Raw genomic sequence first — 27,356 nt, forward strand, 5'->3', positions numbered from 1 at the left:
TAAGTAAACTTGATTAATAGCCGTTAATGGACTTCTCCTCCAAGAACTTATCCAAACCTTTTTTTTGAACCCAGCTATACTGACTGCACTAACTACATCCTCTGGCAACAAATTCCAGAGTTTCATTGTGCGTTGAGTGAAAAAGAATTTTCTCCGATTAGTCTTTGCTACTCTTTAGTTTATCATTCTGGCCTACTGCATCTTCTAGGTTCATAGTGATTTGGTTCAGTTATCTGACTCATCACCTTTGAAAACCATCTCCGGAACTGGTATCTCCCCAACCTCCTCATTAGTAAACACAGAAGCAAATAATTCATTTAGTCTTTCTTTAATGTCCTTATCTTTCCTAAGAGCCCCTTTAACCTCTCAGTCACCTAATGGTCCAACTAACTCTCTCACAGGTTTCTTGCTTCTGATATATTTTAAAAAGTTTAGGGGGGGGGGTTTTGGGGGTTTTTTTAGTTTTTGCCTCTATGGCCAACTTCAATTCAAATTCTTTCTTAGCCTGTCTTATCAATGTTTACATTTAACTTGACAATGCTTATGCTTTTTCCTATTTTCTTCAGATGGATCCTTCTTCCAATTTTTGAAGGATTTTTTTTGGCTAAAATAGCCTCTTTCACCTTACCTTTTAACCATGCTGGTTATAGTTTTGCCTTCTTTCCACCTTTTTTAATGCGTGGTGTACGTCTTGACTGCATCAAAGATGGCATTTTTAAACAATATCCATACCTGTTATACACTTTTAACCTTTGCAGCTTTAGCTTTCAGTTTTTGTCTGTTTTCCTCATTTTTATCAGTTTCCCTATTGAAATTTGTGTTAGAGCTCTAGATTTACATATTGTCCCACTTTCAGTCATTAGTGTGATGATGATCACTATTGCCAAGTGGCTCCACCAGCGTTACCTCACCAAATCCTGCTTTCCACTAAGAATTAAATCTAAAATAGTTCCCTCCCTCGTTTGTTCCTTAACAAATTGCTCTATGAAGTAGTCTTTTATTCCATCCAGGAGCTTTACATCTCTAGCATGTCCTGATGTTATATTTGCCCAGTCAATATTGGGGTAATTGAAATCTAACTCGAAAAAATAGTCAATAGTAGACCACAATGACCAAATATACACACAAAAATGTGGAACCCAAAGCAATATTGAAATATTATTAGCCTAAGAAGGTGTTAGCAAGCCTGACGTTGTGTGACTTCAAACAAGAGACCAACCAGTCTTCTAATCATTCACCTTCTTCATACTTTAATGCTTCAAAAAATATTTTTTTTTGTATAATTTTTAATTTTTTTAAAAATAGTCCTCCATCCTAAAAACGATGTTAATGGATAGACTCTTTAAATTCAAGTATAATATGGCCCAACACAGCCAGTGTTTCACTTAAAAAAGCTTCTTCAGGGGCATACGGAAATCGTGGACACAGTCTTTATCCATTTAAAGAAGACCGTACGTCTCAAATATCACAGCATGGAACCTGAGGAGGAACTGAAGCCGAGGCTCGTGTCTCTTTAAATTCTCAACTCCCACATGATGTCATCAAATACGTAACATAGCATGGAACTCGTCTTTCTAACTTTCTTTTACCAAATGAAACGTTGAAGACTCTTCTCCTCGTCCATCCTTTGCGTGGATGGGCGAGGATGCAAAGGATGGACGAGGAGAAGGATGCACGCAAAGGATGGACGAGGAGAAGAGTCTTCAATGTTTCATTTGGTAAACGAAAGTTAGAAAGACAAGTTCCATGCTATGTTACGTATTTGATGACATCATGTGGGAGTTGAGAATTTAAAGAGACACGAGCCTCGGCTTCAGTTCCTCCTCAGGTTCCATGCTGTGATATTTGAGACGTACAGTCCTCTTTAAATGGATAAAGACTGTGTCCACGATTTCCGTATGCCCCTGAAGAAGCTTTTTTAAGCAAAACACTGGCCATGTTGGGCCATATTATACTTGAATTTGAAGAGTCTATCCGTTAACATCGTTTTTAGGATGGAGGACTATTTTAAGAAAATATAAAAATTATATAAAAAAATATATTTTTTGAAGCATTAAAGTATGATGAAGGTGAATGATTAGAAGACCGGTTGGTGTCTTGTTTGAAGTCACACAACGGTAATTGAAATATCCCATTATTACTGCATTGCCAAATTGGTTAGCTTCCTGATTTCTCTTAGCATTTCATCATCTGATTATTTTGGCTGGGTGGACGGCAGTAAACTCCTATCACTATACTCTTACCCAACACATGGGATTTCAACCCATATAGATTCTACTGAGCATTTAATCTCTTGTATGATCTTTATCCTGTTGGACTCTATGCCCTCCTGGACATAAAGTGCCACACCCCCACCAAGTTGAGCCTCCCTATCATTGCGATATAATTTGTACCCTGATATAGCACTGTCCAATTGGTTATCCTCCTTTAAACCAGGTCTCTGAGATGCCAATTATTCTATCTCATCATTCACTGCTATACATTCCAATTCTCTCATCTTACTACTTAGACATCTGACATTGACATACAGACATTTCAAAAGTGTGTTTTTTGTTTGTATTGACAACCTACTTTTCAATTGATAGGGATAATTTGGAATCCTTTAGCTCAGGTGATTCTTTACTTATAGGCACATGGACTACTTTTGCTTTTATTGGAATCTCTCTGTTGGCACTTTTTAATTAAATTAATGGAAAAAGTAGGGGTGGGAGGATTCTTTTTTACCCAGTTTTCTTACCCGAGTTTATCGGCGTCCGTTTTCATTACTGGCAGATGGCCAGTTATGAAAACCGATGCCGAGTTTACCAGCGTCGGTCTTCATAACTCGGCGGTCTGCCGAGGGTTTTTTTTATTTGTTTTTTACTGAAGGAAGTACAGAAAAGCAGTATTTTCTGCTTTTCTGTACTTCTTTTACATGCGCTCAGCTATTAACGCCTGCTCCAGGCAGGTGAAAATATCTGAGTGATAAGACGCACATTTATTTTTTTTTAATGCGGAGTGAATGAGTAATAGCCTCATTCTCATGCATTTGCATGTGATGAGCGCTATCTCATTCACTCCGCAGACGCGCGTTAAATAGGCGATAATCCCCCTATTGCATTAGGGGGTGGATTAGCACCTATTTAACCCGTGTCTGACAGCAGGTTAAACAGTGCACTCGTGTGAGCGCACTGTATTGCATCCGGCCCCTTATGTTGGAGAAATTGTGGGTGCACTGGAGATTTTTTTCAACTTTGGCGGACTTGCTTGGTGATACAACTATTTTGAGAAAATGTAAGTTTTTGAATACTATGATGGACAAACAGATTCCCTTGGCTCCTTGATTGTTCCTACTTAATATGCCTGTTGATGTTATGCCTCCTTGCAAAACAAATTAGCATCTGTTGGCTACTGCAGCAAGCTTCTGGTGGACTCTTGGTGGAGGAAGAGTGGGCTACCACTTTTCCCTACTTATGACCAAGTTTAAACGGACACAATATCTGGAGAAGCTCACTGCTTTATGAAGGGATACATTTTCCAAGCATTTAGAGTTGTGAAGCCATTTTCAAAGAGTGCTATATGGGAGCCATTCCCTACCTTCTTTTTGAATGAGACCCTGTGTTTTGAATAGGATCCAGTGTTTTGAGCTTTTTTTTTTTTTCTTTTCCATTACATGGCTTATGACATGCATCATCTGGCTGGATGAGTTAGTTTAGAATGGGCATTACTTTTCTTTCAGTGTGTGGGGGGTATAGGGGGGTGGTTAATTTTGTTGAGGAGGATATATACACATGTAAGCAATATAATATACATTTGTAGTACATAATTTATGTATTCTTATGGGAAAAGATTTGGAAACACCAGTATGGATAACCATTGTATATGTTTGAGTTTGCATGTGGTTTCTGAATAAAATATAAATTTATATTAAAAAAAAAAAATTGTGAAAATATTCAGCATGGGTTGTTCCCTTGCCTTCTGCCAGTATGTGGCTATCAGCAGGTTCCACTTCATTCCCATTACTGCTTTCTCAAGTAATGAGTTCAGTTTCTTGTTTTTATTTGCTTTTGCCCTCTTTCAGGCCTAGAATAAAAACAAATGACCCATGATCCAAATATTTTATACTGGTGTACACAAGCATAAGGCTAGATAAAAAAAAAAATCATTAATGGAACCATCTTCTGGGTAGAACAGGTGGTTATATCGACCTGCCCTCGTATGCTTCTTTCTTGGGGACCTCTCCTAAATGGTGAAATCCTCTAAGTTTGTATAGTTCTTTTTAAGAAAGGGCCAACTCCTCTACCAAATTGTAACTTCTTATTTGATTTATTTTTAACTAATTCATGTTCTCTTGCAGACTTAAAGTTCCTTCAGGGTAAATGTAAAGTAATGTAAAACTGTTCAGCAACCAATGTGCAGACAGGTTTGTTAATACCTCAGTTTCTCCTGCAGTCTTACTTGGCTTGATTATAATCTTGTAAAAGCTTATTTCTGCTACCCATGCTGATATGCTACTGAGCCCCAGACTGTTTCATAAGCTGGTCCCTTATTTCCTCCTACCAATTTTTTGTAGGGACTTTCACCCCTTGTGTATGTGTATTGATGCCATACTCATATTCCCTACTTTGACTGCCAGTATCCTGTCTTTGTTCCGCCACCCTTGCAGCTATTGCAGGAGGTGTCTCGGTGTGTAGTCTGACAATGAGGCCCTGCAGCCTGCCATGAACTACTGCTGCCCTCACCTGGTTCGCTATAATCTTGTCTGCCCGCTTGATGTCTCTTTGTAGCCATGTTGCCCATTGTGCTCATTACATAATAAGCAGGTGATTAATTTTAAGACATTGGGAGGAGGAACAGTCATGTGCTCACAACTGGCCTAGACAGTGCTGCAAACAAGCCTAAGAATGGCAGTATGGGGTGGGGATAGAGGCAATGCCAATATGGGGGAAGGGGGATGAGAGGAGAAAAATCCTGTAAAAGAGAGGGAAGCAGGAGGAGAGAGCTGTGTAAAAATGGAGGGAGGGAATCAGGAGGCTTAAGACCTTTGAAGGGGAGAGATGATGTGAGGTGAGAGCTCTGAAAAGGTGGGGATGGAAGGAAGAACAATCTGAAGTGTTGGGAGAAAAGAAATCTGAAAGGAAAGTGGGGAGAAAGGAGAAGAAATTTGAAATGGTTTGTGGAGAAAGGTAGGAGAGCCAGGAAGGTAGAAGGCGAAGGAAGAGAATGGAACAGGATAGAAGAAAGAAGGAAACATTGAAGTATGTGCAAGGAGTCAAAAAGATTACACACAGATGTGATTCCCTGACACCTGCACCCTATTCCTATATTAGTATTACTGACGGGGCATAGAAAAAGGGATCAAAAGATTGTGGATGAGCAAAGGGAACAAGAAGATTGCAATGCAAGGATTGAAGAGAAAAAAGCAGCAAGAAAAGTCATGGAAGGGAGAGAGAGAAGAAAAGGGAATATTTATTTATTTATTTATTTATTTATTTATTGTTTTTGTTATACCGAGTTTCATGATAGGCATCACATCAACCCGGTTTACAAATAACAAGGAGTGTAAAGCATAACGTAACGTAAAAAACAATATTTTCAATAAGAACCTTGAACTTTAAATACAGTGAATCAGAAAATTCATAATATGGGTTATGAATAGAGGTATAAGATTATAGAAGAGCAAAAATGAATTGTAAGATTCCTTATGGGTGGCAAGAAGGCTCGGCTACACTTCTCAGTTAATGGCAAAAATGCTAAGATGCAACCTTTTCCAGGCTAACATCCAAGCAATCTTAGTATAGAGTGTAATTGTAATGGCAAGAAAGGATGATTAGAGCTAGAGTAATTGAAGCAGATGCAACTGGGCAGACTGAGAGCCAAATAGGCCTTATCTGCTGACACATACTATGGTATAATGTTTAGACATTTTAGTAGTTTTCAATCATATCCTGGAAAAAAATAAATACAAATTAAAAACTATGTATCAGAAGTAACTAAGAATTGTGTCTTGTTTCATCTAGTTTCAGATTCTATGAGTAGGAAATGTTTTCAGTTAGCGAGTTCGAATACATAGCTTTAGGACTTAGGATCAAACGCAGGCTGTGATGGAGCCAAGAGCAAAATGCTTGTATTATATTATTACTAACAAGATAGGTACAGAGTGAAGCAGACTTTGTGGACATATTTAAATTGGTGGTGGGCAGGAAATTGATACAAGTCTCTTTCAACACATACATGTTGAAGGAAAAGATATAAAACATTTCTTTCCTAGGCAATATAGGATTGTTTCTAATAGATACCCTGTGGGACCTAAACCAGAGATGATGAAAGTGTTTGTGTGGCAATAGAGGCTTCAGGCTGAATAAAAGATGAGCAAAAATTAATAAAATGTGACTTGACATATACAGCAGATGAGTCTGTACTATCAATCTTTAGATATTATGTACTTCTTCCTCAAACAGCCATAATATACTATGCCTCTTCCTGACTTTTTTTTTTTTAAACTACAAGCAGATTTGTTCAAAATTCAAATGTGAAAAGTTTAACATAATCTGTTCTGTATTCCTTTTACACATTACTAACACCGTTTTCTTGGTAAGTGCTTACTAATAGCCTTTGCATTTCTTTCTCTATTCCTTGTGATTTTATTGCTGCTTTTAGCGCTTCAGCATGGAAGGAATCTCAAATGTCATTCAGAATGGTTTCCGCCACACGTTTGGGAACTCAGGTGGAGAGAAACAGGTGCTTGGTTTTTCCTTTCTCCTTTTCCTTTTCTCTGTGTCTGTAGTTTCTGTGTCACTGTTTCCCAACTCCAGTCCTCAGGTATGATATTTCTAGATATTCCAGTTTGTGCTCAGTTTAGTTTGCCTGGTAATTGGATAGTGTAAGCTCATCTTCTTTGCCTCATCCAAACACTAGGATTGAAAAGTCTTCCTTTATCCTGTAAAATATATCTTTTCCAACCGGGAGCTTCTCCTAACCAGGCAGTTTACCTTTTGAATATTTTATATCCAAGATGGTCTATCTGATTTTTGTTTAATTTCATCAAATACACAGGATTAATTTTCAGAAAAATTTCAAGGGGTGCCGTGTTTAAAAAAAACAACAACCCAAAAACCTAAGTTAAAGCATGACATCTTCAGAAATGTAACATTAACACTGTACTGCAAACCAAAATGAAATATTTTCCTAACCTTTGTCCTGTTTTAAATGTTCAGTTTCTCACTATTTACCTGTTTCTTTGCTTTATCTAGTCTCTCCTTTCTCTTTCTTAAAATATTGAAGTTGTCATGTTAGTCCACTTGAATGCACAGAAATCAACAAACCAACAAAAAATATAAAGATAATAAGTTAGTTATTTGTTAACCTTTATTTCTGTGTTTTCTTGTTTATTAAAATCTTATATTATCCCAGGACAAGCAGGATGCTAGTCCTCACATATGGGTGACGTCATTCACGGAGCCCTTAAGCGGGAAAAACTTCTGGCAAGTTTCTAGAAGCTTTTAACTGGCTGCCTGAGGCTACTGAGCATGCCCAGCATGCCATGATATTCCCTGCCACAGGGGTCTCACTCCAGTCTTCTTTTTTTCCACGCTGCTGACTGCATCGCGGTTCATAGGAGCCCTGTGAGTTACCTCACTACTAAAAAAGTTTTATAACTAATTTCGCCCTTTACGGGTCTCACTCGATTTGTCACCGGCTGGTGACAAACACCATACGTTTTTTTGCCAAAAAGAAAGACCGGATTCATCGACGGATGTCGACTGAAAAAACTTCGGGCTTCAAAAAATGTCCGGCCTGCAACCGGACTATGTCGATTACGGACCCACATGTCGAGTGCGTTCGCTGTCTTGGTGGAGACCATGACATCGCGGCTTGCGCCCAATGCCAAGAAATGACGGTGAAAGGTAGGAAGCTTCGTCATGAGAAGATGGCTCAAATTTTTCAAATTCAGACAGCGCCATCGCCGACGACTTCCACGAAATCCTCACCGGTTGGCATAACAAAAAAGATATTAATAAAGAAAAGGATTCCAGAGGGTTCGGGGGATGCCTCCTCGCCAACACCCTCCGCGTCATCGACAAAGTCGGTATCTGATGTTCGTCCAAAACACAAACACCGACGGCACCATTCAATTCCTCTATTACCACCGCCTGAGGAACCGGTACCTAAAAGACAAAAAATATCATCGACCTCCGTAACATCCGGACAGGAATCGATGCCATCGACATCGGTTACAGACTTAACCGCATTGATTAAGCAGATAGTCACCGATGCCCTGAAGGAGAAGATACCGGCGTCATCGCCGATGCCGACCCCTGTGTCGATGCCGACCACCGGGTCGATGCCGACTGTCCAGTCGATGCCGACATCGATTTCGATGCCGATACCGACTACAGCGCCTATGGAAACAGCCCTGTCGATGCGGGCGGACTTGCCGAGCTTTTCAACAGCGATGCCGACTACTCAGCCGATACCATCGTCACAGATATACGCAGTGACTTCCTCGATGCCATACTCTACCTCTGCGATGCCAGTACCATTCACGATGCCGGAGCCATTGATGGCATCGATTATTTCACAAACCTCGATGTCCACAATGGCTTCTAGGCCCATTTCATCTATGGTTCCTATTTCCATGTTTTCATTCCTGACTTCATCGATTCCAACTACTTCCCAGTCGATGCCTCAATACACTCTAGCTCCAACTAGAGCCCCTGTACAAGGAAAAATTCCTTCATCAAAGAAGGCATCAGGAAAATATAAACATACTTCCATGCCAGCTCCAGAAGCCTCTTCTGAGAGAAGATTACATGCAATACTCACTAAAAGGTATCAAGACCTTTTAGCATCTTTACCTACAGAACCTGAAGAAGAAGAAATGGAAGGTGAAGGCAGTGATGGTTCACCAGATATTCAAGATCCCTTGCAAGGACCATCTGGAGTTTCCCCATCTAAAAGGCTGGAACCTCATCAGTACCAACCTACATCAGACACATGGTCAGACACACAATCCGAGCATTCCTCAGAAGATTTTTTATCTGAGAATACTCCGCCTCAGGCTAAGAAGCAGTCCCCTCCAGAGGACCTGTCATTTTCCTCTTTTATTCAGGAGTTGTCAGAATCCATCCCATTTCAGCTCCAAGCCGAAAAGGATGAACGACAACAGACGTTGGAGATACTACAATTTGTAGATCCTCCAAAACATAATTTGGCCATCCCAGTGCATGAAGTACTGTTACAACTTCAGCAAAGAATTTGGGAACACCCTTGCACAACCCCTGGAGTAAACAGGAGAATAGATTCTACGTATCTGGTGCAAGCAGCCCCAGGTTTTGAAAAACCTCAACTCCCGCACAACTCCCTAGTTGTAGAATCTGCTCAAAAGAAGTCACGCAGATCCAGAACACATGCCTCTATCCCTCCTGGGAAGGATAACAGATTTTTAGACCTCATGGGAAGGAAAATTTACCAGGGAGCTATGCTGAACTCTAAGATTGCTGCATATCAGCTTTATATTTCTCTGGAAACAAATAGAAGAATTTCTCCCATCCCTGCCTCAGCAACAACAAGAGGCAGCACAGCAAATTGTACAGAAAGGCCTAGATACTGGAAAGCACGAGGTAAGAGCAGCGTATGATGCTTTCGAAACCTCATCAAGAACTGCGGCATCTAGCAGCGTATGATGCTTTCGAAACCTCATCAAGAACTGCGGCATCTGGCATCAGTGCAAGAAGATGGGCCTGGCTGAAGGCTTCGGATTTACGTCCTGAAGTCCAGGACAAATTGGTGGACTTACCGTGCCAAGGTGATAATTTGTTTGGCACAAAGGTGCAAGATGCTGTGGCACAGCTTCGAGAACACTCAGAAACCTTGAAGCAGCTCTCCACTTTGTCACATGACACTACAACTCATCCAACCCGCAGGCCGCCACGTAGGGACACAAAGCGTCCTTTCTACAGACCAAGGAGATATTATCCTCAGGCCTCTAGATCACGGCCTCCAAGGACTCAACAACGTCCACAGCAAAGACAACAACGAGCTCCAAGGCCACAGCCTCCGCCTCAAACGGCTTCTACTTCGGGGTTTTGAAAGTCATCCCAGAGTACAGAGCCAACTACCCAATCCTTATCCCGAATTGCCAGTTGGAGGGAGAATTTCCCAATTTTACACAGAATGGGCAAACATTACAACAGATCACTGGGTCTTGTCCATCGTTCACTAAGGTTACCGCCTAGACTTCACATCTCTCCCTCAGGAGTTTCCACCAGAAAACTCCTATCTCCAACACATTCCTCAATTACAAACAGAATTATCTGCTCTTCTGAAAGCAAAAGCTGTGGAACACGTACCACACACTCAGAAGGGAAGAGGATTCTATTCCCGGTATTTCCTCATTCCAAAGAAAACCGGAGGCCTACGTCCCATTCTAGATCTCAGAAATCTCAACAAATTTCTAAGAAAAGAAAAGTTCAGGATGGTGTCCTTAGGCACCATGCTTCCACTCATACAAAAAGGGGATTGGCTTTGTTCTCTGGATCTTCAAGATGCATACACTCACATTCCAATATTCCCACCTCATCGCAAGTACCTCAGATTCAAGGTAGGACATCAGCATTTCCAATACAGAGTCTTGCCATTCGGCCTAGCCTCAGCTCCAAGAGTATTCACCAAATGCCTAGCAGTGATAGCAGGACATTTGCGCAAACAAGGTGTTCATGTGTTTCCTTATCTCGACGATTGGCTAATAAAAAGTCAGTCACAACAAGGAGCACTAACTTCTCTACATTACACAATACAGTTACTTCACAAACTGGGATTTCTCATAAATTATCAAAAATCCCACCTGCACCCGTCTCATGTACTCCAATATATAGGGGCAGAATTAAACACAAACCTTGCACAAGCTTTTCTTCCAGAAGACCGTGCACAAACGCTGTCCCAGTTGGCGTACTCCGTGTCCATACAACCACAAGTGACAGCTCATCAGTTTCTAATCTTACTAGGCCACATGGCTTCAACGGTTCATGTCACTCCTATGGCACGACTTGCCATGCGACTAACCCAATGGACTCTTCGATCACAGTGGATCCAAGCCATACAACCACTACATTATCAAATCCAAGTAACCCACCAACTACGCTCCTCGCTACAATGGTGGACAATCAAGAACAATTTGCGCAAGGGCCTACCCTTCCAGAAACCGATCCCTCAGATAACATTAACCACAGATGCATCCACCTTGGGATGGGGAGCTCATGTAAACGCTCTTCAAACCCAAGGAACTTGGACAAAACTCGAAGCCACATATCAAATCAATTTTCTGGAACTTCGAGCTATACGTTATGCGCTGCATGCGTTCAAAGACTGCCTTTCACACAAGACTGTGCTAATCCAGACAGACAGTACTGTAGCCATGTGGTACATCAACAAACAGGGAGGTACGGGCTCGTATCTCCTCTGTCAGGAAGCGGCACAAATTTGGGACTGGGCCTTGAACCACTCAATGTTCCTACAGGCCACTTATCTAGCAGGGATTCAAAATGAACTAGCAGACCGGCTCAGTCGCCAGTTCCAACCACACGAATGGTCTCTAAATCCTTCCATTGCGACCAAAATATTCCAACGTTGGGGACAACCAACAACAGACCTCTTTGCGTTGCATCAGAACCACAAGGTGGACACCTGTTCTCTGCACAAACAGAAGAACCAACCAGCCAAGGACGCCTTTGCTCGCCCTTGGAACTCAGGCCTACTATATGCATATCCTCCAATACCGCTTATCACCAAGATGTTGGTGAAGCTACAACAGGACAAGGGGTCCATCATACTCATAGCCCCATATTGGCCTCGACAAGTATGGTTTCCCACACTGCTAGACCTGTCATTCAAGGATCCAATACACCTGGGAGTAGCTCCCAATCTCATCACTCAGGATCAGGGTCGGTTGCGCCACCCCAACCTTCAATCCCTATCCCTGACTGCATGGATGTTGAAAGCTTAATCCTACAATCTCTTAATCTCTCAACTAATGTTTCTCAAGTGCTTATAGCTTCACGCAAACCTTCCACACGAAGGAATTACTCTTTCAAGTGGAAACGGTTTACTTTCTGGTGCAAGCAAAACAATATTGATCCTTTCACTTGCCCCACTACTTCTCTTCTAGACTATTTGTACCATCTTTCAGACTCTGGTCTTCAGACATCGTCAATCAGAGTGCATTTGAGCGCAATCTCCGCTTATCATCACAAGATAGGAGATGCACCTATATCCACACAACCTCTCATCAGTAGATTTATGAGAGGTCTAACTCACCTTAAACCACCAATTCGGCCTCCAGCTACACAATGGGACCTGAATCTGGTTTTAACGGGATTAATGCGTTCTCCTTTCAAACCCATAGATTCCTGTGAACTTAAATTTCTCACATGGAAAACTATTTTCCTCATAGCCATCACATCAGCTAGAAGGGTTAGTGAGTTACAAGCACTTGTCACATATGAACCTTATACAGTTTCTCCATGACAGAGTGGTTCTCCAAACACACCCAAAATTCCTTCCTAAGGTAGTTACGGAATTCCACTTAAACAATAGTTTTACCCACATTCTTTCCAAGGCCTCACTCTCACCAAGTTGAAAGAGCTCTACACACTTTGGACTGTAAACGTGCGTTGTCTTTTATTTAAATCGCACTACGTCCCTCAGAAAATCCAATCAGCTTTTTGTCTCTTATGACCCAAATAAGCCAGTTAAAGCAGTGGGAAAACATACTCTATCCAATTGGTTAGCAGATTGCATACAATTTTGCTATGAAAAAGCAGGCCTTCCTCTCCAAGGGCGAGTAAAGGCACATTTAGTAAGAGCAATGTCAACCTCAGTAGCACATTTTCGTTCAGTGCCAATCAGTGACATTTGTAAAGCAGCAACATGGAGTTCCCTTCACACCTTTGCAGCTCATTACTGTTTGGACAAGGAAGGACGACAGGATTCAGCCTACGGACAATCTGTCTTAAAGAACTTGTTTCCAGTTTAATCCCAACTCCTTCTACATCCAATCTGCTGTGATCTTCGGCTGACTCATTTCTTCAACAAGGCATTCCGGTTACCTGCATGGACAATGACTCAGCCTCTAGCTTGCTAATCACCCATATGTGAGGACTAGCATCCTGCTTGTCCTGGGATAAAGCAAAATTGCTTACCTTGTAATAGGTGTTATCCCAGGACAGCAGGATGTAGTCCTCACGGAACCCACCCGCCACCCCGCGGAGTTGGGCCTCGGACTTTATTATTTTACATTTGCTAACGCTTATTGCTACATACAAGTCTGGAGTGAGACCCCTGTGGCAGGGAATATCATGGCATGCCGGGCATGCTCAGTAGCCTCAGGCAGCCAGTTAAAAGCTTCTAGAAACTTGCCAGAAGTTTTTCCCGCTTAAGGGCTCCGTGAATGACGTCACCCATATGTGAGGACTACATCCTGCTGTCCTGGGATAACACCTATTACAAGGTAAGCAATTTTGCTTTCTGCATTTTCCTTGCACATAAGCATTCAGAGCGGATCACATAATAAAAACAAAGAACATGAATACAATAAAATCTCATATCTCAAAACACACATATTGCAGACATACAGAACTAACAAAGGGGGTCATTTATCAAAGTGCTATATGGCGTTTTCGCATGCGTTAAGGCGTTCTCGCATGCGAAAACACCATGACACATGGTGCAATGCAAATTAGGAAAAGGGGAGGAGATTGGGGCGGAATTTCTGGCCAAGTGGGCTGGCTTCGCAATTTGCGAAGTCATATCGCACGGTTTTAACGTGCGATATGACTTTTTCATTTGCATTAAGCCGTGCGATACGGCTTTATCGTACTTTGCGATGTCTTCGTAAATAGCGTTTTCAGTATTTTAAGCTGCTAGGGCATTTTCAGAGAGAGAGAGAGAATATGAACCTAGCTTTAATGCCCTCATACTAGGTGGTATTTATACCTCTATAGGAGGCCCACCTAGCTAGTCAAGGAGAGGTTTAGGTATTAGTGTAGGGTTTAGGGACCACTTTGACATGCAGCATGTGACGTACGAACAGAACAGTGCACTCTTGTGAAGATTTGATGACCTTCAGAGTGTGGAAACTCACCCAAAAATGAGATTTGTGCAGTGTTCTCTCAACCTAGCTTGATGTTACCCAGGTAGAGTGTCCACCAAGCTAGGTTGAGACAACATTGCACAAATCTCATCTTTGGGTGAGTTTCCTCACTCTGAAGGTCATCAAATCTTCACAAGAGTGTACTGTTCTGTTCGTATGTCGCACTCTGCATGTCAAAGTGGCCCCTAACCCCTACACTAATACCTAAACCTCACCTCGAGTAGCTAGGTGGGCCTCCTATAGAGGTATAAATACCTACCTAGTATGAGGCCCTTATAGCTAGTCCGTCCGTCTCTCTCTCTCTCTCTCTCCCTCTCTCTCTCAGGTAGGAGTTACACCAATTGTGGTACTTACAGCAAAGTGCAAAAAAGTTATCAGTCTGCGGTATTACCTATGTGAACCGCCAAGATAGTGCACTTTGCGATTAAAAGCCTATTACCATGAAACACACCCCTTTTCCTATCGCTTGCGATATTTAATGCATTTTGATAAATCCAGGCCAAAGTTGGTTAAACAATTAAATAGGTTCATCTCTTCATCCTAATGTTTCCTTGAACAAAATTGGCTTAACCCCCTTTCTGAATGCCTTAATATCCCTCTCCTCCCATAGCTGCAATGGAACTCATTCCATAATGGCGAAATAAAAGAAAATGGCCTTGCACGTGCAAACTGATGCTTAAAAACACAATTAGAGGGCACTTGTAACAACCTTTTTCCCTCAGAACGTAATAAATGTGCTGGTATATAGCACTGAATCTTTTCTTTAAGAACACGATTTGTATTTGTATTTGATCGGTAGCCAGTGCAGTTCACTTACTAATGGCCTTATGTGATCATATTTTGACAAATCCATGAGTATCTGTGCAAGCCGCATGTTAGACCAATGCATATTCTTACAGTGTCCAGTTTCTCAAATTTTTTTTTTTAGCTTTGTCTCTGTTCTCTCAATTTCATGCATTTCTTCCTCTTATCCCTTTCTCTGTATGATCCTGCCTCTCTGCCATCTTTTCCCCATATCTTTCTTCAACTTTCCTTAGCTTGCTGCCCTCAGGTACCTTGCATTCACACGATTTCACAGTATGCTCTGTATATCAGCATCACCATGAGAATGGCATAGTTATTGGGACTCTTCAAGCGGGGAAAGTAAGCTATATCATTATGTGGACCCCATGGTTGCCTTGGAGATACTAATCCTGTGACATGCAGGAGACTCACTGCCAAATTTCCACGGACTTGTGTGACACTCTGAATATGAATTAACTGCTTTAATTTGAGATGACTACATTTACTCTGAGAGGCTTGATGTTCATATAACATTGATATAATTTATTTGTTCTTGATTACCAGTTTTTCCCTTGAAATACCAGAGCGGACAGTCAAATGTCCGTAATGCATTACAAAATAAACATAGAACAAATCAATATATATATATGTAGCATACAAATACAATCTATAATAATGTTTTTGTTAGCATCCTTCTGATATCAATGCAATACATAAGCGAATCATAGATGTCACAAGTGTGGCAGAATAAAGATTAAAAAGAAAATAATTCTCACATTTTTATAGAAATATAGCCTATTCTTTTCCATGTAGCTATATTCTATTGATGAACCTGATACCTTGGTTATAGCAGGAAACTAGTGACCCAGAGGTTCCCCATCTAATTGATAGTGAGATCATAATGCCCAAAACTCACATAGCAAGTACCATTTCCCTTTGGTTGTTACTTTTAGAACCTAATGGGCCATGGAATATCAATATCAAAAAAATCCAGGCTTTAGCAGCAGTCTACAATATGCATACATTTCCTAAAAGCTTAGAATTATCTGTAGGTTTGCATAGTTTGTGTGTATGTATACACTATAGGGCAGATTTTCAAAAAGCCACACGCGCGCCGAGCCTGTTTTCAGAAAGGCCTGACCACCAGTGTAAAGGCCGGAATGTGCATAAACGCGGGGCAGGTTGAGGGGTCGTTTTTGGAGTGGGGAGGGGCTAGAGGTGCCCAGTACAGCGGCCATTTGCCGCTGTGCTAGGGGATCATGCGCCAGCAGGGTGCCGGTGCACGCAAATTGCTCCTGCTCCTTTGCAGGAGCAAAAGTTAAAATATAAAAAATTGGGGTAGCTAGGATAAGGGATAGGGGGGAGGGCAGGATAGGGGAAAGGGAAGGGAGGTTAGTTAGGGTAGGGGGTTGGGCAGTTCCCTCCCAGTCTGCTCCTTAATTGAAGTGGACTGGGAGGGAACTGGGGAAGGCCCCGATGCATCACCTTGCATATGTGCAAAATTATACCCCTCTTGCGTGCGCTGACCTGGAATTTTATAACATGCGCGCGCCAGCGCACCCGCATGTTATAAAATCGTACGTCCATGTATGCGCACATACTTTTTGAAAATCTACCCCTATGTGTATGTTGGTATCTGTGTTCATAATATGGAAAGAGAATATATATTCACTAATGCAGCTTCCAATTTTTGACTGCAGACTCCATAGCAGCTTCTCTCTGGTGGTGCATGAGGAGAGTGGTTGGGTTGGGGAGGCAGATGATTTGCAAACTTTTGACACCTTGTAACTTCAGCTAGGCCCTGTTAGGGACACAGATTACAGAATTTGTAAGTCCCTCCAAATTGCGCTCTACAAAGGCCTTCAGCTCTTTTCACCAGGACCTAGTGTGATTAGAAATCTCTGCCTCTTGCTAATTCAAGCAGTCAAATTTGTCCCATTGCAGAAAATAGGTTGATGGACTTTTATTTGCAGCCTGAGGTGGAGTATGCAGAAAATTGTTACTGTTTAAAACTGAGCCTTTGTTAGAGGTGCCATGCTTGTGGTGGTTTGTTATTGAGCAAACCTCTGATAGACTATTTTTGCAGTATAAACATGTTAATAGTTTTTATTAACTGTGAGGATTTATGGCAATTATGATATCTTCTGTCTTGGCCTGCTGCACGGTATACTTTTTGGATATTATAAATCGAGATGTGTTTAATGACACCGAGCTATTCTTTTTTATGATTGCTTTTTAACTTTAATGTTCTGGTGTTTGCAACAATATGGTATTGCTGCAATATCTACACTATACATAGGGTATATTTATGATGGTACTGTACCGCTGTGAACATTGGCACATTCTGCTTATGTTGCAACTTCGTGGACCATTTTCCATGAAAAATATTAATTTTTAATATTAAAATATGCTATGTACTTTTTATAGTACAATTAATTTTATAAATAAGAGTCCACAGTATTAAGTGCTGCAGTAAAATAGGGCATAGAAAATTTGTGTATACATATGAAATGAACAGTAGTGTGTGATTGGTCTACATAGCTTGTACTTTACAATGTGGTTGATTGGAGTGCTTGCTATTTTACAGTATTTAACAACAGTTATTCCTTATGAGAGAAAAAATGGGCCACCATCTGTTGAAGATCTTCAAATATTAACTAAAAGTGAGTAAAGAAATTATGAAATTAATATTACTGAAATATATATTGTTTTCTGTATTTCATAAGTTCATCTAGATGTTCATGTGATTGGTTTAATAGAACTGAAAGTTAAAGCAATACTTCATATTTAACTCAAAAGTTGACCATGTTGAAATACTTTTGTATGAGTCTATAGCAGTCCAGCAGTCATGATAATATGAAAAGTAACTTTATTTGGATTATATCTTTTCATATGAATTTGAAGCTAATATAAATCACAAATATAGTTATTTCCTTAACCTCTGGAGAGGTTCATGAAGGTAACAATATTAGTCTCTGTTCCTTGGTAAGGTCCAGCAGAGATTAGCTAGGAGTTTAGTACTTGTAAATAAACTCTAATTATTATGAAAAATAATTTATTGATTATGTGCTGCTTTCAAAGAAAAATAGAAAGAAGGAACAACTGCATTCATTCAATAGATAGGTCTTATTTTCTACTTTTGTTGATGTCGCAGGAGCGCAAAGATATAGCTGCTGAGTCATTTAGGACCTATGCAGTATTGTATAAACCATTTTTAGCTTGCACTCCCAATAAAATGCAATGGGCAGGTTAAAAAGCCACTTAACTATTCATGTAAAAATATTTAGCATGTTATCCCAGGACAAGCAGGATGCTAGTCCTCACATATGGGTGACGTCACTGACTGAGCCCTATTGCGGGAAAACTTTCTGTCAAAGTTTCTAGAAACTTTTGACTGGCCCTGTGAGGCCACTGAGCATGCCCAGCATGCCATGATATTCTCTGCCACAGGGGTCTCTCTTCAGTCTTCGTTTTTCCGCGCTGCTATAGGCATTGCGGATTAGGAGCCTTTGTGAGTTTACTCACAAGTTTCTCTGACTAAAAGTCATTATTTCTCTCAGTATTTTTTCTCCCACACGGGATCTCTCTGATTTTCCACCGGCTGGTGAGTAAATCTGTGTCTCGTTTACTCTCTGACTAAAACAAATTTTTCTCTCACGATTTCTCTTTTTGTCATTGATGGCTGTCGATACAAAATGGCTACGGGTTTTAAAAAATGTCCCGTTTGCAATCGCACAATGTCCATTACGGACCCACCCCTCGAGTGTGTGATGTGTTTGGGGGAGAAACACGTCAATACCTGCCCTAAATGTGCAGAGATGACTGTGAAGGGAAGAAAGGCCCGCCAAGAGAAGATGGAGCATTTATTCCATCTGCAGTTTCTGCCATCTCCCTCTACATCGACGAAATCGTCTCTGGCCAGAGTCTCCAAATGTGTACTTTTCAAAAAATGTTGTCTGGAAGGATCGGGAGACCATCCATCGCCTACGTCTTCGATAGAATCGGTACAGTCAGTGGTCGAACACCGCTCAAAACATCGTCATCGACACCGACATCCACAGACATCAGAATCGCCTTCTCCCCGGGGGAATCGAGCGCAAAGCGGCCAAGGACCCAGGAAACGCCGGTTCCTTCGACGCCGGGGCCTTCACCCCAAGAACACACACAGATCGTTGAACCTCCACAGGGCTCTGTGGGGGACAAATTAACACAGCCTCTGCCACCGCGTACAACTGCTCTGAATACACCAGTTGTTACGCAGGAATTGTCTGATTTTATAAGACAAGCGGTACTTCAGGCCCTTAAAGAACAGGTGTCGACTCCGGCACCTTCGCCGATGCCGGTGCCTTCAACACTGATGCCGGTGTCCGCACCGATGCCTACGATTCCGTCGATGCCAGTACAGACGCCAACGCCACTACCTGAACCGAGGCTGGGGCGACCATCGATGCAAACACCGATTCCATCACCGATGATAACCCCTATGCCATCGATGCCGATGCCACCTGGGGACCCAGGACATCCAGAAATGGCACTCTTCCAACTTCTTATGAAGAGACTTGATGAGGTAGTCGGTGCACTTCCACCTAAACCATCAGAGGACATTCCTACAAGAATTCCCTTCGATGATCCACAACCAGGTCCTTCGGGCCTCCATCATCCACCAAGATCCTCCCCGCTATCTCCATATCAGGATGATCCAGATGACACTTGGGACGATAAACACACAGATACTTCATCTGAAGAGTTTGTCAGAACCTTCTCCTCCAGATCAAAAGAAAAAATCTCCACCAGAGGATTTATCCTTTACAGATTTCATTCAGGACATGGCAGACACCATACCCTTCACACTGGTGATGGAGGAAGATACTAGACAGCAGACATTGGAGGTCCTCCAATTTGTGGACCCTCCAAAGCAGGTATTGGCCATACCTATTCATGAGGTTGTCCTAGATCTACAACATCGACTCTGGGAGCACCCATGCTCAGTGCCTGCTGTTAATAAACGAATGGACACTACTTAGTACGGTCTGTTCCTGGCTACCAAAAGTCACAGCTTTCTCATCAATAAGTGGTTGTGGAATCTGCGCAAAAGAAATCGAAAAGAATACGACCACATTCTTCAACTCCCCCAGGAAAAGATCATAGAATTTTAGATTCCCTGGGCAGAAAGGTATATCAAGGAGCCATGCTAAATTCCAGAATTTCCTCTTACCAACTATATATGACTCAGTATCAGAGGAATCTGTGGAAGCCGATGCAGGAATTCACTACATCTTTACCACAGCAAAATGAGGAAGCAGCCCAGGCGATCATAAAGGGCTTGAAGCTGGCAAGCATGAAGTCAGGGCTGCTTACAATGACTTCAGAACAGCTTCTAGAATAGCGGCCTCTGGGATTAGTGCTAGGCGTTGGGCATGGCTTAAGGCCTCAGACCTTAGGCCTGAGGTCCAAGACAAATTAGTGGATTTGCCATGTGTTGGTGACAACCTGTTCGGTTCAAAAGTCCAAGATGCTGTCGCACAATTCAAAGAACATACAGAAAACCTGCGCCAACTATCACTAGTTCCACAGGACTCTGCTGCACAACCATCTCGCCGTCCTCCACGATGTGAATCCAGACATCCATTCTACCGGCAAAGACGATACTACCCTCCAGCACAGAGAGAGGTAGATCCACTAGGCCGCAACACCGACCTCAGCCTAGACAGCCGAGAACTGCTCGACCTCAGGCCCCGCCACAAACGGGGCCTGCTGCAAGCTTTTGAGGCCAACACCAGGGAACAAAACCATCTCTTCAACCCTCGAGCAGATCTACCAGTAGGAGGCAGAGTAATCTACTTTTACAACCATTGGATTCCAATAACAGACCAATGGGTACTTTCCATAGTCTCTCGAGGTTACAAACTCAATTTCCTCACAATCCCAACAGATTCTCCACCGAGACATTATCCACTGGACGAATCTCACATAATTCCTCTACAAGTAGAATTATCCACCCTTCTGAGAGCCAGAGCTATACAACCGGTGCCCCGGACTCAGCAGGGAAGAGGATTCTACTCTGACTCCATCTCCAGCACCATCAACTTCTGGAACAATTGTCTACAGTCCATAAACTCACTCCTATCTAGCCTTAACCTAGTACTTAATACGTCAAAAACAGAACTTTTGCTTATCACTCCAGATGAGAACCTTCAGCCTACCAACAACCTAACCTCACCACCAATGATCAATTCCACTCAAGTAAGAGACCTTGGGGTCACCTTAGACAAAAGGCTGAACCTCAAAGAATTCGTCAAGAACACAACGAAAGAATGCTATTATAAACTACATATTCTGAAAAAGCTGAAACCTCTCCTGCATTTTCAGGACTTCAGAACAGTCCTCCAAACAATACTATTTTCCAAAATCGATTACTGCAACTCTCTGCTTATAGACCTTCCAACCATTACCACAAAACCTCTACAAATGTTGCAGAACTCCGCCGCAAGGATTCTTAATAACACCAGCAGAAGTGAACACATAACACCCATACTAAAACACTTACACTGGCTCCCCATCAGATCCAGAATCATTTTCAAAGTGCTAACTATAACACACAAGAACATCCATTCACAAACGTCGCTAGATCTAAGCCTTCCACTTCGCCTACACGAGTCTTCAAGACCAATCAGAAACAGATACTTAGGCACCTTACACGTACCTTCAGCCAAGTCCTCACTCAAGAAACGTGCATTCTCGACTGCCAGCCCCCTTCATTGGAATGCCCTCCCCACGGACATTCACCTTGAAACGTGTACTCGAACATTCAAAAAGAAACTCAAGACCTGGCTCTTTACAAAAGCCTACACTTAAAGGTCTAGCTCAGAACCACGTCCCAGAACTTGAATCATTCTCGCTTTTATAATCATATCAAACAACTCCTAATTTTTATCCTTGGTCTCACAATTCCAAATCATTAAATATTTGAGCATGCTACACCAATACCTCTTAATCCAGATGTAACCTCAGTTTTTGAAGTCTTCACTCCTATAGAAATAACCGCCAGTTCTTATTTATTTAACCCTATTCTGTAGACGTAAACTTTTCATGAAGACTGTAATCTGTAAGCACCTGTATTTATTATAAGAATTTGTATTTACTATTTATATTTATTATTTAGCTATTAACATTGTTCTGTTACCACTTGGTACTATTTCTCTCCTTTACCTCAAACTCTAAGTTCCTACTAAGTTAGCCATGTTATTTATACCCAATCGTTGGATGTAATTGTATATTTGTTTAATTGTTCAATCTGTTTGATGTAATTTTCTGTTCCTTGTTCTGTGTAAACCGAAGTGGTATGCACTAGTGCATGAACTCCGGTATATAAAAGCCTTTAAATAAATAAATAAATAAATAAATACTCCCGTTATTTCCTCATTCCAAAGAAAACAGGAGGCCTACGTCCCATCCTAGACCTCAGAAATCTCAACAAATTTCTGAAAAAAGAAAAGTTCAGTATGGTTTCTCTAGGCACCATGCTTCCACTTCTTCAAACAGGAGATTAGCTTTGTTCTCTGGATCTTCAAGACACTTATGCTCACATTCCAATATTCCCTCCTCATCGCAAGTATCTGAGCTTCAAGGTAGCTCATCAGCATTTCCAGTACAGAGTATTGCCATTCGGACTTGCCTCTGCTCCCAGAGTATTCACCAAATGTCTGGCAGTAATTGCAGCACACTTGCACAAGGAGAGTGTACATGTCTTCCCATATCTGGATGACTAGCTAATCAGAAGTCAGTCTCAACAAGGAGCTCTAGCTTCCCTCAGTCGAACAATTACTCTACTTCACTCCATGGGTTTTCTCATCAATTATCAAAAGTCCCATCTCATTCCATCTCACCTGATTTAATTAATCGGCGCAGAATTGAACATCATACTCTCAAAGGCGTTTCTACCCGAGGATCGAGCAGAAACACTTTCCCTACTGGCAAACTCGATTCACTCAAAGAAACAAGCAACAGCTCATCAGTTTCTAATCTTACTAGGCCACATGGCATCCACAGTTCATGTTACTCCCATGGCAAGGCTCGCCATGAGGGTAACCCAATGGACACTAAGATCTCAATGGATCCAATCCATTCAACCACTGTATTCTCCAATTCAAGTAACCCACCAGCTACGTTCATCTCTACTTTGGGCAAACAAGGACAATTTGCGCAAGGGCCTACCCTTCCAACAACCAGTCCCACAGATAACTTTAACTACAGATGCATCCACCTTGGGTTGGGGAGCTCACATAAACAATCTCCAAACCCAGGGTACTTGGACAACACTCGAAGCAACATTTCAAATCAATTTCCTGGAACTTCGAGCTATACGTTATGTGCTGCTTGCGTTCAAGGACTGCCTTTCACACAAGACTGTTCTGATCCAAATGGACTACACAGTAGCCATGTGGTACATCAGCAAGCAGGGAGGTACGGGCTTGTATCTCCTTTGCCAAGAAACTGCACAGATTTGGGACTGGGCCCTGACACACTCAATGTTTCTAGGGGCCACTTATCTGGCAGGCATTCACAACGTAGTGGCAGATCGACTCAGTCGCCAGTTCCAACCACAGGAGTGGTCCCTGGATCCCTTAGTAGCGACCAGGATATTTCAACGTTGGGGACAGCCAACAATAGACCTCTTTGCATCACACCTGAATCACAAAGTGGACAGCTTCTGTCCTCTACACAAACAGAAAAACCAGCCAGCCAAGGACGCCTTTGCTCACCCTTGGAACTCAGGCCTTCTATATGCGTATCCTCCGATACCGCTCATAACCAAAACTCTAGTGAAGCTACAACAGGACAAGGGGTCCATGATACTCATAGCCCCAAATTGGCCTCAACAAGTATGGTTTCCCACACTTCTAGACCTCTCAAGCAGGGATCCCATTCACCTGGGTGTAGCTCCCACTCTCATAACTCAGGATCAGGGTTGGTTGCGCCATCCCAACCTTCAATCCCTTACAGCATGGATGTTGAAAGCTTGATTTTACAACCACTCAATCTTTCAACCAATGTATTTCAAGTGCTTATAGCTTCAAGTAAACCTTCCACACGAAAGAATTATTCTTCAAAATGGAAAAGGTTCGCCTTGTGGTGCACACAAGAGTATTGATCCTTTCTCCTGCCCCACAACTTTTCTATTGGACTATTTATGCCATCTTTCAGATTCTGGTCTCCAGACTTCATCTGTAAGAGTACATTTAAGTGCAATCTCAGCTTACCATAACAAGATGGGAGATGCACCAATATCCATACAACCTCTTGTCAGCAGATTTATGAGAGGTTTAACTCAACTTAAACCACCAATTTGGCCACCAGTCAAAGAATGGGACCTGAATCTGGTTTTAACAAGACTCATGCGTTCTCCTTTTGAACCCATGAATTCCTGTGATCTTAAATTTCTCACATGGAAGACTATCTTCCTCATAGCCATTACATCAGCAAGAAGGGTTAGTGAGTTGCAAGCACTTGTCACGTACTCACCCTATACAAAATTCGTACATGACAGAGTGGTTCTCCGTACACATCAAAAATTCCTTCCCAAAGAAGTTATGGAATTCCACTTGAACCAATCCATAGTTTTACCCACATTCTTTCCAAGGCCTCACTCTTACCAAGGAGAACGAGCCTTACATACATACCTTGGACTGTAAGCATGCACTAGCATTTTACTTAGACCACACTGCAGTCCACAGAAAATCCACTCAACTCTTTGTATCTTATGATCCAAACAAACCGGGTAAAGCAGTAAGTAAACATACTCTATCCAATTGGGTAGCAGATTGCATACAGTTTTGCTATGAAAAAGCAGGCCTTCCTCTCCAAGGGCGAGTAAAGGCACATTCAGTAAGGGCAATGTCAACCTCAGTAGCACACTATCGTTCAGTGCCAGTTCTTGACATATGTAAAGCAGCAACATGGAGTTCACTTCACACCTTTGCAGCTCCTTACTGTTTGGACAAACAGGGACGACAAGATTCAGCCTATGAACAATCTGTCTTAAAAAAAACTTATTTCCAGTTTAATCCCAACTCCTTCTACATCCAACCTGCTGTGATCTTCGGCTGCTTCATTTCACCAACAATACTTCACTGTTGCCACTACGAAATGACTCAGCCTCTAGCTTGCTAATCACCCTTATGTGAGGATTAGCATCCTGCTTGTCCTGGGATAAAGCAAAATTGCTTACCTTGTAATAGGTGTTATCCCAGGACAGCAGGATGTAGTCCTCACGAAACCTACCCGCCACCCCGCGGAGTTGGGTCTGATATGTTTTATTATTTTATTTTTTGCTAAAGCTTATTGCTACATACGAGACTGAAGAGAGACCCCTGTGGCAGAGAATATCATGGCATGCTGGGCATGCTCAGTGGCCTCACAGGGCCAGTCAAAAGTTTCTAGAAACTTTGACAAAGTTTTCCCGTAGTAGGGCTCCGTCAGTGATGTCCACCCATATGTGAGGACTACATCCTGCTGTCCTGGGATAACACCTATTGCAAGGTAAGCAATTTTGCTTTCATGATAATAAATATTAGAAATAGCATGGTCACACTATTCTCATGCACAGAAACCTGAAAATGCATTGGGTAAATAGCATGAGCAAGCTACTTACCAAGAGAATGCTAAATAGTGTAAGTATGCTGAACTGAATAAGTTCAGTTCTTTTTTTGAACTCTTCATTTTGCTGGTTTCCAAGGCATAGGGGTTTGCTTGTCAATGCACAAGGAAATGTGGGAGAGCTATTACACTCCAAGTGAGGTGGTTAAACGAGAGTGGTGAGCTCAAGGAATGCAGAAAATGACATTGCATGTTTAGAACCATCTGTCATAGATATCAGTAAGGATCTTTAAAAAGCAGTGTAAAAGGATATGGTTACGGACAGAAGGGAGCATGAAATGGGGAGATCTAGGAAGGACTCTGGCTACCCTGACTCAGAAGGGCATTGGCATCTAACCATTCCACCTTCTATGACTACTCTATAGCGCATGCACCTCAGTGGCTATACTATACTGCCTCAGAGTTCACAGACGTGAGCTTTGTACGCAAACCAAAAAAACTGATTAGCTTAAAAAAATGTTGAGGCTCAGATTGCACTTCAGCTTGAAGTATCTGAATGTCTATTGTATTCTTTGGCTACACTTGATCTTTATCCTCTGGGAACCTATTATTTGGAAATATATTTGCATATAAATAAATATATTTGTGTGTAAAGAAAGGTGGATTTATTTTTGAAATGCTCAAATGTGTGTCAGTGTCTCTACTATCATCACCTCTCTGTCATTCTGTCCCTCTTCTCTGTCTCCTCTGTTCTTGTGCTCTGTGAAAGATTTCATTTTTCAAAGTGACTAGTTAACCATGTGAGAACTAGGGAGAGAGCCCACTGGCTAGTTACATGGCTAACTAGTCACCTTGGAAGATGGTTTGCTTTTGAGACTAGCTAGAGGGTGGGACAGACCTCTCCCCCAAAAGAAAAACTGTCATAGACAGCAGTTTTTAGTGGCCAGAATAACTACAGCAATGATCCTGATAATTATGCCAATATCTTGAAGCTAGTGTGAAACTACTGAGCCTTATACATTGTGAGGTGTGGAGTGGAGTGGTGCTTGGTGTCTCTGATTTGTCACTGCTTTGTTTAAGAAAGCCTAATTGTAGTATGAATATATCTGTGTGTAAGAATTTGTACTAGAAGTATGTTTGGCAAAGAGAAATATGATCAAATGTATTCACCCCTAAGGGGACTTATGAGTATGGTTGTATAAGATTATCTCCTATCCATAGCCTTTATTTTTCAGGTCTTTTGTTTCTCAAGAGCATACTCAGTTTAGCATGATCACTCTATTTAGCTTGCCTTTCATAAGTAGGATGCTTACATTAGTAAGTTAATACCATGTCCTAACTGGTATTAAATAGCATCCACTTAGTCATCTTTCACTAAATTGCATGGAGGATGCACATACCACACTATTTACTTGACCTTGGTGAGGTATGATGGTCTTTCATTTACATACATGGACATGTAAATTTTACCATGCTCAAACTAACAACCTTAGACTGCAGTCTTCAGCTCATTGTTTTTAATGTACTAAAGAGGGCCTTACACAGAAAAGTTTATTGAATAGGCCCCTTTAATTTGGTGCAAATAAATGTTTTAACTGGAACTAATGTAGTGATCTAAAATTGTCATTTGTCCTAAGTTTTTTTGCACAGTTCTAGCTGGCCCAAAAGTCTGTAATTTTAATTTTGTGGTTTGGAACGTATTATCTTGTAATGTATCATGCAAAGAATAATGATCTGATCTTTTTTTAATCTTTTCATTCTAGTCCTTCATGCTATGAAAGAAGACAGTGAGAAAGTGCCAACTTTGTTAACAGACTACATTTTAAAGGGTGAGTTGCAGTGTTATCCT

General features: G+C 41.7%; 1 protein-coding gene across 1 annotated transcript in view; it reads left to right on the forward strand.

Moving 5' to 3' along the window:
- The window catches only part of FEZ2 (fasciculation and elongation protein zeta 2), a 204,408-nt gene that overhangs the window by 161,473 nt on the left and 15,579 nt on the right, over window positions 1-27,356 (forward strand). Inside the window, exons 7-9 of the mRNA XM_029593827.1 lie at window positions 6,640-6,720; window positions 17,499-17,574; window positions 27,271-27,336. Coding sequence (XP_029449687.1) covers window positions 6,640-6,720; window positions 17,499-17,574; window positions 27,271-27,336 — 223 coding nt within the window. The remainder of the gene's footprint in view (window positions 1-6,639; window positions 6,721-17,498; window positions 17,575-27,270; window positions 27,337-27,356) is intronic.

The sequence above is a fragment of the Rhinatrema bivittatum genome, chromosome 3 (assembly GCF_901001135.1).
Source record: "Rhinatrema bivittatum chromosome 3, aRhiBiv1.1, whole genome shotgun sequence".
Classification (NCBI taxonomy): Eukaryota; Metazoa; Chordata; class Amphibia; order Gymnophiona; family Rhinatrematidae; genus Rhinatrema; species Rhinatrema bivittatum.